General features: G+C 35.3%; 2 protein-coding genes and 1 long non-coding RNA gene across 6 annotated transcripts; all 3 read right to left on the bottom strand.

Annotated features, from left to right (window-relative positions):
- On the bottom strand, window positions 998–5029 carry LOC109844635. 4 transcript variants are annotated; one of them, XR_002248089.1, is made up of 3 exons: window positions 3232–5029; window positions 3034–3157; window positions 998–2666 (listed from the first exon to the last, which is right to left on the bottom strand). It is a non-coding gene; the product is annotated as an uncharacterized LOC109844635 (long non-coding RNA). The 4 variants fall into 4 exon arrangements; XR_002248088.1 differs by lacking the exon at window positions 998–2666 and having other exon boundaries at window positions 2733–3157; window positions 3232–4263; window positions 4882–5029; XR_002248087.1 differs by lacking the exon at window positions 998–2666 and having other exon boundaries at window positions 2733–3157; window positions 3232–3592; window positions 4882–5029.
- LOC109844633 (putative disease resistance protein RGA3) lies at window positions 6216–9269 on the bottom strand. Its single transcript, XM_020413752.1, has 2 exons — window positions 6836–9269; window positions 6216–6801 (listed from the first exon to the last, which is right to left on the bottom strand). Exons 1-2 carry the CDS (start codon window positions 9231–9233, stop codon window positions 6347–6349), a joined length of 2853 nt encoding a protein of 950 aa, XP_020269341.1. The 5' UTR covers window positions 9234–9269; the 3' UTR covers window positions 6216–6346.
- Window positions 9379–9955, bottom strand: LOC109844634. Its single transcript, XM_020413753.1, has 2 exons — window positions 9608–9955; window positions 9379–9436 (listed from the first exon to the last, which is right to left on the bottom strand). Exons 1-2 carry the CDS (start codon window positions 9893–9895, stop codon window positions 9422–9424), a joined length of 303 nt encoding a protein of 100 aa, XP_020269342.1. The 5' UTR covers window positions 9896–9955; the 3' UTR covers window positions 9379–9421.

The raw sequence follows: 12500 nt of genomic DNA, 5'->3' as shown, positions 1-12500 counted from the left end.
AAGATGGTGGAGCTTGGTTGGTAGTCTTTGCTACCTAACTTGCACAAGGCCCGATATTCTCAATGGTGTTGGGCTCGTGAGCAGATATATGGAAGATCCGAAATCTTCACACATGTTGGTGGCAAAGAGGAGCCTCTGATACAACAAAGGTACAACATATTTCGGTTTGTTTTATTCAAGTTCTAACAACTTTGAATTTGTTGCATATAGTAATTAGTAATAGTGATTGGGCCGGAGATGTTGATGATCGAAAAAGTACAACCTATTTACACTTTCTTTACCGGCGATACTACTTTACTTCTACTAAATCAAAGTAATCAAGAATGTTCCAAGTAAGCCAACAAAAAGTCCGCAACTAGCAAAGGTTTATAACTAAATCAAAGAATGCAAACAACTTCACTTCTACTACATGAGATATATTGAGCTGTTAGTCTGAAAACAATAAACTAGGAAAATAGATGCAACTCATTCTTCATCAAATTTATAGTCCATCTCGCGCAATCACTTTGCTTTTCAGCTAACAGAAGGATCCAGTTCATCCCTTACTATCACAATGTCATCGATTAGTATAGAGAGCTAGATTGCAAAACGTACTATCTTCCATTGTAAGTTCATCCCTTACTATCACAATGCCATCGATTAGTATGGAGAGCTAGATTGCAAATCGTACTATCTTTTAAGTTCATCTCTATTGTCACAATGCCATCGATTAGTATGGAGAGCTAGATTGCAAAACATACTATCATCCATACCCCCACCGGCCAGTTGCACTTAGCACTCTGAATTCTTTATCTTTCGAGATGGACAAAATTTGCAGACAGGAAAATAGTTGAGGGGGTGATAAGTGTCACCGAAGACGATGTAAAAAGGGTTGGGTAGTAGTGTGAGAACTCTAGTTGGCAAGTCAGCTCGGAAATCTAATGATAGCTCATCTGGGCATTTTATCGAATAGTTAAAGAGCACTTTAAATCAAAGAGAACAACTAATCATACCTTGGCATTGAATGCTTGTATCTTTTGTTAGCGTGAAGCTCTCGAACTCGACTCGGTTGAGCTCTGCTACCAATTTTGAATGGATATGTTCATATGTGCATTTTATCAAATAGTTGAAGTGCCTTGTCAATTAACCATTCCTCAGATGGGCGCTTTTATTGCTTGTACCAGCATTTTATGGAGCAGTTCAATAGCAACTTCGAACAGTAATTTGCGCTTGGGTTGGGTGGGGGTACATGTGGCTCAGTTGCTTCTTGTTTGGGGTTTTCGATTATAGTTCACTAAATCTTTACCCTTCTGAAATTAGCCCCTCAAATCATTGAAAATGCCATCAGGTCCCGCAATTCTTATAACTTGTAAATGTAGCGTGATAACATGAAAGTGTAGTGTGATAACTTATAAGTGTAGTGTGATAACCACCAAAATCACACCCTACACATTAATGAAGTTGAGAATTAATTGATGGATTGATAAGTGAGTGAGAATTAAACACATTAATGAAGTTGAGAATTAATTGATGGATTGATAAGTGTGTGAGAATTAATTGATGGGTTCATAAGAGTGGAAGAATGTAGTAATAATGGATGAGAGAGGGAGTTAATTGAGAAATGGAGAGAGAGAGAGAAAGGGAGGGGGCGAAGAGAGAGAGAGAAACGGTGGGTTCCTGCCGTTTCTCTCCTCTCCCGTCGTTTCTCTCCTCTCCTGCACCTAGGGGAGAGAAACAGATAAACAGCTCGTTCCTCTCTCTTTCTATCTCTTCTCTCTCTTCATTTTCTTAAATTTTTTAAAGGGGCCCACTTAATGAAGGACACGAGATAAATTGAAAGGGCATAATTGGGATTTAAGGGAAAAAATTAAGGGGTCTCACGTATGCAAGTATTGTATTTTGAAAGTTGGGTTTAAAGACAAATACAAAAAGATAATTGAGTTTAAATATATAAGCAATAGTGATTGGGTTTATAGGTAAAGTTGAGTAAACAAATTGGGCTAGAAATAAAAACCCCTATTAAAAACATCCTAAAAATTCAAAATAAAAAAAACCGAAAAGTCAAAACTTACAACGGGTATAAAAGTTTATAATTTAGAAAAGTCCACTGAGAAAATGATATTTGCAAACAACACCCTAAAACTTTTAAAATTAACAAAAAACACACCCAAAATTTCCAAAAACACCCTGAAAATATCTAAACTTCCAAACAGTAACAAAACCTATGAATGATAAATAGGATCATAAAAACTTTGGCAATGGACTCTATGTTAAGTATAAGAATTATAAAATAATTAAATGGATCACTTGAGTCGATAGTTAACCCGTTTAATAAACCCGATTTCGTTTAATAAACATGTTCACCCGATTATTTGATGGATCGGGTCAGGTCAAAATTTATATGCGTCGGATCGGGTGGGTCGACCCATTTGCCAACCCTAGATAGTAGTATGAGAACTCTAGTTGGCAAGTCAACTCAGAAATCTAATGACATCTCTTCTGGACGAACAGTTAAAGAGCTTTTTAAATCAAAGAGAACAACTAATCATACCTTGGATGCTTGTATCTTTTACTAGTGTGAAGCTCTCGAACTCGACTGGGTTGAGCTCTGCTACCATTTTCGGATGAACATTTTAACTTGGGCATTTTATCGAACAGTTGAACTGCCTTTTCAATTAACCATTCCTCTGATACAAGCATCCAAGGCAAGATTAGTAATTCTCGGACTAATATGGGAAAAGAAATTATTCTCAGACTTAATTGATATTTATTACCACCAATTTGAATATAGTGTGCTGGGAATAGCCAACCGTCTGCATATATATACATATGTATATATAATTGCAAAATACACCTAAAGGTTACAGATAGAGTATGATTCATTTGATGTGGGGAATGCCTTAACTATATTTGACAAATTGCCTTTCAATTTCCTACACAACAAATTTATTTGCCAGCCAAGTCCTGACTCTGATTATATGTTCATCCTCGTGCTAGCTAGCTAGTGTTCAACATTTCAGTAACTTTCTACGATAAGGGAACACACCAGGGTACCTGAGAACTAGAAGTTGATCCATTGGCTCTTCCAGGTTGAAGTGAACGAAGGATCAACGTCCAGCAAAATTCCTAGCTTGAAACATCCCGACCACCTCATAGAGAGGGGAACACACCAGGGGACCTGAGAACTAGAAGCATTAATTAGCAACAAAATTTTTTTTAATGGCATGAAAAACAGTTCTATTGTGGAAATACATTTATTTATTCTCAGTCGGGGATGTCAACGCCGTTGCTTTTCAACAAAACGTCCGATTCAGGTTTGCGTGACGAACTTCTCTTCTACTCATCTCACAGTAACAAATTTTTGGGTACAACTATGCTGCTCCACGAGACTGTTTACGAGATTTTTTTGTGAATTTTCATTTCTAGCCGATCAGCTCTTTTGAGTCAGGCTCTTAATGAAGAAGCTGTTAGTTGATATTGCCTCTGATTTCTGTGAGCTGCTTTTACCGTGAAACTGGGCTCCGTAGTTGGCACAGGAAATGTGAAATGACGCAGAATTTAACTCCTTGAATTTGGATATTTGAAGTCCACATTTGAGAAGTTGATGGCTAGACTAAAATTAACAGACCAGATCAATAGACAAAACCGGATTAGAAAATTAAGAGAAGGACATAACAGAAAATCAAAAACATTGGCTGAGTTAAAAATAAACCTTAATTAAGTTTTTAATGTGTTAAGTTATCAACCTTAAAAGATATTTAAAAGAGACGAGAAAAAAGAGAGAGCTAAAACAAATAAATGAAATAGTTTATGCATGAAAAGAATTGATGGTAAAGGATTCAATGTCAAGGAACAAAGCTATATAATTTTCCACCAGTTCCAAATAATTTGGCAAGATCATGAAATTTGTCACAACCCCAATTTTCAAGACCTCGAAGGAACATTGGAGCCCAACAAAACTAGTTAAAATATTCTCCAAAAAAAATACATTCATCACATGACCAACAAAATAATCTAAGCATTAAATTCAATAGCCAATAACAATTTTCTCCATAAGCAAAAGTCTATATTTATCCAATCAAATAATGTAAATAAAAGTTCTCCCAACTAGAAAAGAGAATTCAACCGTAAAAAAATAATCTTATTACTACATTCTTCCAAAAGTAAACTAAACATCGAAGCCTTTATTTATCCTTCACATAATAGCAATTTTGCAATCTACAATTTATTCCTTGCTCTCTTCTAAGGATTCAAAAACCATCACCTCCACCTAATTTTGAGTCTCTGAACAAAAAGGTGAATACAACTTGATCACAACAAAAACTAAAATATTTTGACTTGATAAGAAAAATATTAGAATAGTAGAAAACCATCAATGAACTCTCATATTTGATGCAACATTTTTTAAAATATAGATTCATGCAATAAGTAGGCCATGTCTCAATGTGGTCAATACCTAATATCCTAGTTGACATGGTATCCCCATTTTTATTAATGCCATTGTACTAGGATATCAAGACCTAAAATTTTAGGCTTAGCGCTAAAATAAATCTCATGGAGGCACATTGAGCCGTATTTAGATGACTTACTTATCTTCGTTATACACCGGTATATTGACATTGAGATGCATATGTTTTCAAAAGAATGAACAAACATCATATAAACAAGCATTTCAGAAAGAAATATGACAAAGGTCACCCAATAATGAAAATCAACCACATATTTATCTCAACCTACTACTACATGAAAAAGACTTGACTGTCAACAAAGAAAATAAGCATGATTTATACCAAAATATCCGTGTGCATCTCAAAATATGATCCAATCAACAAGTGCTATGTGAGCAAATAATACAAAAGGATATAATCCATTGAGAAAATAATTCACATATGTTTAGGATACCTTTTAGATAAAAAATACGCAATGCGTAACGTATAAATCCCCCACTTACAGAACACCGGACGAGTACCGGAATCCCTCTCACAATGATACTTCGTAGTCTCTAGTAATACCTAGAGAATAAATACAAGCAATTATTACTTCTACTATAGATCAGTCACCACAGAGGAAACTGGGGGTGGACGATTTATGTAATGGGAAGTTCCCAAAACCACAGCAATGTAATGAATAACAACTCCCATTCTCACCATGTCTATGCACTCAACACTCTCTCTGTTAAAGTCTGGACATAAAATTCCCAATTGGTCAAACCTTCCTACAGTTAGGACCACAACCAAAATCCCCTCTCCGCAATGCGTAACGTATAAATCCCCCACTTACAGAACACCGGACGAGTACCGGAATCCCTCTCACAATGATACTTCGTAGTCTCTAGTAATACCTAGAGAATAAATACAAGCAATTATTACTTCTACTATAGATCAGTCACCACTGCTAAATATATAATTAACATGTTAACCATACTAGTCACTCAAACAATTAATGTCATTTGTAGTTAAACATGCAGCAACTCTACACGAGTCCGCTGACGAATTGATATTTTTTTTAACCTTTTATGACAAATTAATCCAAACACCTAGAATCATAAAAGTTCGCAAACCCTAAACAAATTAAGACCACTTCATTTATTCATATCTCATACATATGATGTTTAAGATAAGATCATCCTTGTTTAACTTCTTTTCTCTAAAACCGCAGGCTGTTCTCCCTTCAAAACTTGCGGCTCTTTTTTTTTCCTTTTCCTTTTACTCGTTCTTCCTTCTATCTTTGATTTTCAGTTTTGCTATCTTATGTTTTTCAATTTTTTTAGTGAAAGAACGATGCTACAGATTGTTCCTTTCTTTTATTTGGCATCCACTTCCAATAAACCCCTTAACAAATATCCAATTGCAACAAGACCCTTAACAATTGCAATAGTTATTATTTTCTTTCTTTGCATAAAAGTTCTTTTATAACTTAATATTTATAATGTAGACTTATTACCAATAGAAAATTAGGGATACTACAAAGCTATCCATAAAAATGCCATGACTAGAGTGAATCATTGGCTATATGCAACTTTGAACAGCAAAGATACAACATCAGGAGAGGAAGAGAGATTGTACCGAATCGCTAATCAATTTTGATGTCAGGGATGTGTTGAATGTTGGGCCAATCAGCACCTTCATTCTCCTGGCATCGCTTCTTCAGTGTCTCGTTGCAGTCCCTGATTATCAGAAATTGCAGAGACAGAGGAAGTTGTGGCAGTGATTGAAGCTCACAAGCGTTTGCAAGTAGTAAAGTCTTGAGGGAAGAGAGAGTTTGGAGGCTAGAAGGCAAGAACTTTGCTTTACCCCACAGATTGAGACGTCGCAGTGAAGTTGAATTCTGCAACAACCATGACTCTGCGAGAGCAGCCTCCAGATGACTACAATCTTCTATTGCTAGCAGTCTGACAGATGTCGAGTTTTCTCAATGGCTCTATGTGGAGCAGGAACGGGTCATCGATTTTAAGTTCTTCAACAGTTGATGTGAACTCCTGCTCCTCTACCCATTTAATTGATGCTGGAGTTGTTTCCGCAGCTGCTTGCACAAGCTTGGGACACTTGTGAATACTTAGCATGGAGAGGTGGGGAAGAGCCTTTAGACGCCCAATTGATGTCAGCTCTCTACACCCTGCCAGTCTCAACTCCCTCAGTGACATAAATCTTCTACACTCCACTTCGGATGGAAAGGCGGTTATGTGGTTAGCTCCACCTAATCCAAGGAATGAAAGAGAAGTAAGGGAACTTTGCATTAACAACGTAGGAGTGAGACTGTCCGATCCACCACAATAACCAAGCCAAAGCCGTTCGAGTGATGAGAGAGAGAAACAATCAATTGGGGGTAACTGTGTTTGGAGACATCCTCAGCTTAGGGCAATATCTAATCTCCAACTCCCTGAGAGATGTAAGATGATGTCGGAACAAGCCAGCCACGGATGTCAGCTTTCCACACCTTCTAATTATCAATGTAGAGAGGGAGGGAGAGGACGTGGATGAAAAGCTAGTACTGCAGCTGCTACCACTGCAGTTGCTGCCCACCCAGAACGTTGGAGAATCAGACAATCCCACAACTTCCAACTCCAATTTTTTGAGACCGAGTGGCAGAGGGGGCAGTGCCTTCAGTTTGCGACAATTCTTGATAACAAGTTCTTCGAGGAGAGGACACCAGGGTACTGCCTCTGCTTCTAATCCACACCACTCTTCCCATTGCTCACAGTCAGATATATCTAAAAGCTTCATTTGTTGAAAGCCACCTTCACAATTAATTTGCCGAAGAGCTGGCAGTCCACTCAATGCCAAACGCATGAGGTATGGGAGCTTCCCGAGAGAAGGAAGGTGCTTCCATGCCCTGCCATATTCAAGGCTCATGTACTCCAGATTTTTTAATAATTCTGGTTCCATCCAACATGGAGACCTGGCACCTTGGTATCCCTTGATTGTTAGTTCCCTGAGGCTATCAGGTGGCTGCAGGCGATCAAGCATCAGTTCATACTCATCCGCCACATCACTATCATCAGACCAAACCAGCTCTAACTTGAGGAGGTTCCTTTTACGATGCAACTCGATCATACTAACTTCCTTGTGATGTTTGCGATTCTCAAGACCACGGATCTTCAGTTCCTGCAGATCTTTCAGGTCCTTCAATTCGCTCATTTTACAAACATTAGCAGCAAACGACAAACGTTGAAGTGAAGTTAATGTCCCTAACCCCTCGATTTTTTTATAGTAAACTTCACATGGTATCAGGTGTCTCAAACTAATAAGATTATTCAAGCCAAGAACAGTCTCATTAGCAAAAAATTCACAGGCAAGGACCTGCAGGTGGTAAAGCCTACAGAATGAACTAGGTAACCGAGAAATAACATGACGAATCGACAAATATCTAATATGCCTCATGTTACCAATTGCATCTGGCAATACATTCATGCCGTTAACAGCTAGGCGCAACACCCGAATGCTTTCCAGTAATTTAAACGCTTCTTCCAAAGCCTTAGCATGCTCATTAACATATCCTCTAAAGACTAACACAAGTGCACGGAGATTCTTCCTTTTGCCCACATCTTTAAGAAGGTCAAGTTTTCTGGTTGCAAAATACAGATGACGTACCGTATTCGGGATTTGATCAATTGAACCTCCAACAAATCTAAAGCAATCACCACGAGATACTTTACATGCTAGATCATGCAAAAGGTCATGCATGATATAGTAACGTGCATGTGTTTTATGTTGGCGATTAAAAAAGGTACCGCCTTTTTCAAGAAACGACAGTTTCACTAAATCATCAAAGCAACGCCGTCCTATATCCTCCGGTGCCTCCGTTGGATATTGGGGAGATTGTTGAATGAAGCCGAGAGCAATCCACGTGAAGACTAGATCATCTTTCTCGAACCTATAACCTTGAGGAAAGATGCTGCAATAAGAAAAACAGGGTCTTAAGTGCATTGGTAAATGGTGGTAGCTTAACATCAAAACTGCATTCACACCATCCCTCTGCTGTGCTTGATCGGATATATTGTCCGCTTGCAAAATTCTGGTCCAATGACTATCATCCAACTTAGAATTCAATAACGCCCCAATCATCTTTGCAGCCAATGGTAAGCCCCCAAGCCTTCTTGCTATTTTCTCGCCAATGGATTCCAACTTTCTATAATCACAAGAATTTACCCCAGAAAATGCATATTGCTTGAAAAGTGATAAGAAATCATCACCGTATAAGGGATTTAACTTCAACGATTTCTTTATTGACCCACCCAAAGCCAATGCGGCCATGTCTGCAGCGCTCTCCAATCTAGTAGTTAACAAGATTTTGCTTCCTTTATGGCCGCTCCTCAAAGGAGCAAACAATTTATCCCAATCAAAACGATTGTCATCATTCCATGCATCATCCAAGACAAGGAGAAATTTCCCAGACGATACCAGTTTCTTAAGAGCTTCTTGCAAAGCGCCAAGTCCCCTGACTTCAGGTCTACTTTCCGTAGCGTATTCTATCAAATCTGCCATGACCTTTTTGGCATTGAAAGGAGTGGAGATACACGCCCAGAGTCTGCGATCGAAGGAATTAGCTAAGCTCTCGTCATTATAGACGAGTTGTGCGAGGGTGGTTTTGCCCACTCCTCCATGGCCAATAATAGGAAAAAGAGACACATTGGTACCACCCTCATCCTCTTCTGCGACAGGCTTTCTCAACCACGCTAACAGTTCCTCCCTCTCTTCATCTCGTCCAAACACTTTTCTCTCAGTTAGAGCTGGTCCAGTTTCACGATAAGCCATGCTCTGAGCTCGATGTTGTTGATGCAGTTGTTTGGATTCTTGTAGCGTAGAGATGAAATTTCCCACGCCCGCTGCGACTTCATCTAGCCTTTTCACAGCCCCCCTCAGTTTCTCGAGGGTGGGATCAGATTTGAATACTCTTTTACCAACTTTTACAACTTTCCGTTTGGAGTCGGAGAGAAAATCACTCACTTTACCCCTGCCTGCATGCGAAATTGGTAAAGAAGTTTCATTTTCTTTTATTGGTTAAATTCGAAAAACAATCAATTATTTTTGAGCATCTGATTGCCAACCTTCAATTATGAAATAAAAAACTGATAACAAGAAGGTGAAATTTACATTTTTTTTTGACATTTAAAAAACCATCACTCAACTTGTTTCTGTAGCTTAAGGTAATCAAGCTCATCAAGTACGTTGTCAGCCTCATCCAACGCATCTTTTAGTTGCCACAGCCATTCGTTGACTCCTCCCTTGATCTCTTGCTGCCCGCTCTCTGCCATCTCCACAACAGCTTGGATGCGAGGAAGAGCATCGTTGAGCCTCTCAAGCTCAACTTTCATCCGAGTATCCCGAGCAAAATACCGGTCTGCTGCATAATCGAACCCGACCTCCACCAATTTCTCGATGATTTTGGTCACAATCACGTCTCCGACCACCGCCATGTTCTTATGAGTAGCGAACGCTCTTCGCTTTTGCTTTCTAGCAGTAGATGTAAGCTTTAATTGCAGAGAGTTGCAGAGAAAAAATAATCTTTAGTTCTCCTACATTACTTAAGAAATGGGGACTTATATCTACACTCCGAATTATTATGATAAACCCCACTCCGCCCCACATTTAGTTGCAGTTTGCAGGCGAAATTGAGAGGATGAATATCAACTACTTGTGCAGTTCACGTCTATAAGTCAATAAGGGGGTGTTTGTTTCAAATCCCAAAATTTATGGATATGGATTTCACCATAAAATTTGAAATCCATAAATTTTTTTGTGGGTTTTGGGATCTCTAAAATTTTGTTTGTTTCATCAATATTTTAGGATTTGGAATACCAAAATTTGTAATATTATGTTTGTTTCATCAATATTTTGGGATTTGAAATACTATAATTTGTAATATTTTGTTTGTTTCATCAATATTTTGGGATTTGGAATACTATAAATTATATATTATAATATTATATAATATTTTAATAACATATATTATATAATGTATATAATATATATATATATATATATATATATATATAATATATTATATAGTGATATACGTATATAAATATATAATATATATATATATATATATATATATATAGATACGCTAGTATATACTGATAATATCCACGTACATATATATATTATATATCTATAACTATAATTGAATAGATATATTAAATATTAATACGATATAGTAGATATATTATATGATACATATATATTATATTAAATTATATTAATATTATTAATATATAATACATAATATATTGATATATAATGATATATAAATTGCTAAGCACGCGTAATTACTGTAATATTTACAACAGCGGCATGAACAGTGATTCTGGGCCCTCCTATTATATATACATATATGAATATAATACTCATATATATATATTTAATATATATATAATTATATATAATAACTAATATATGTATATATATATATATATATATAGTATATATATATATATTATAAATATATATATATATATATATATATTGATATAATATATATTAAGAGTTATATGATATATTATTATATACATATAAATGATATAAATATAATATATTGATATATATAATAAAGCATAATATATATGATATATATTAATATATATAACAATTATATATTTAGATATTATATATAATATATAAATATAATACGTATATATATATTATATATATAATATATAAATATAAATAACATATATATAATATAAATATATATAATATAATATATATATATAAATATATATATCATATTTCTCTATATAATATATAATTGCTACAGGTAATTTACTACAATACAGCACAGCATCGAACAGTATTATATATATATACGTAAGCATGCACGGTACTTACTAAGCATGAGACGTGATTATTGTGTCCTACCTATATATATTCTATATATTATAATAGTATATATATATTATATATAATATTATATTATATAGATAATTTATATAAATAAATATAATATATCATATATGTTCTTAATTGATATAATGGACATTATTATATTAAATATTATATTATTATAATATTATATATAATATATTAATCTTATATTAATCTTATATTATTAGCATTAATACATCAATATCCAACCTACATCCTCTCTCAATTGTAGAATTTCACAAATTCTAAAATATAATAGTTTTTTATTATTTGAGGATTCAATATCCCAAAATTGGTTATGAAACAAACATGGTTTATGGAATTCTAAAACCCAAAAAACTTGTAATCCACCTTATATCCCAAAAAAAGGACAAAACAAAAGAGAGGATTTCACAAATTCTAAAAATATATTATTTGTTTATAATTTAGGGATTCAATATCCCAAAATTAATTTTGAAACAAACAAAGTTCATGGAATCCCAAAACTCAAAAAGAGCACTTTTTACATCCCAAAATTTGAAATCCACCCTATATCCCAAAAAAAAAAAAAAACAAACACCCCCTTAAGTCTATTGTGGGTGTTGGAAAAATTATTGATTCCTTACCTTTATAATTTTCAAACTTGATGATAAGGATCCATTATGAACCATGTGATTATGTTAACTTAACTGAGTCAATTATCGACAAAACCAATCAAGAAATGTTCCTTAGATATTATTGGTTGTTAGCATAACTTTGTTCATTTCTGTAGGAGAGGGATTCATGGTTGGGTAGAGTAAATCATGGAGGCTGATACGATTTTGGGTGAAGGTGGTTAATGAAAAATCTTTATAAAATGAAGGGTTATCTCATTGTTAAGAAGTACAATGGAAAACCAAAAGTTTCTATTCGAAATCCCAAATCAAAACCAACCTATTTTATCTTTATACTAGTATCAAAGTAGATTAAAGATCCGTTCCCTCGTTTTTACCCATAAGAGGTTGTTTGGTTCGTTTCCTAGATATAGAGAAATGTAATTTCATGTAAAGAAACTCAAGTTTTGAGTTTTTCAAACTTTTCTAAGAAATATATTATTTTGGTTTGGTTCACACATAAAATAAGGTGGGAAACTAATGTATGGACTTTCTTGTGTTTGTTTGGTTTTGAAGTGTGTAGGGA

Source organism: Asparagus officinalis, chromosome 6, assembly GCF_001876935.1.
Source record: "Asparagus officinalis chromosome 6, Aspof.V1, whole genome shotgun sequence".
In the NCBI taxonomy this organism is placed as follows: Eukaryota; Viridiplantae; Streptophyta; class Magnoliopsida; order Asparagales; family Asparagaceae; genus Asparagus; species Asparagus officinalis.
This window is presented reverse-complemented; position numbering and strand designations above follow the sequence as displayed.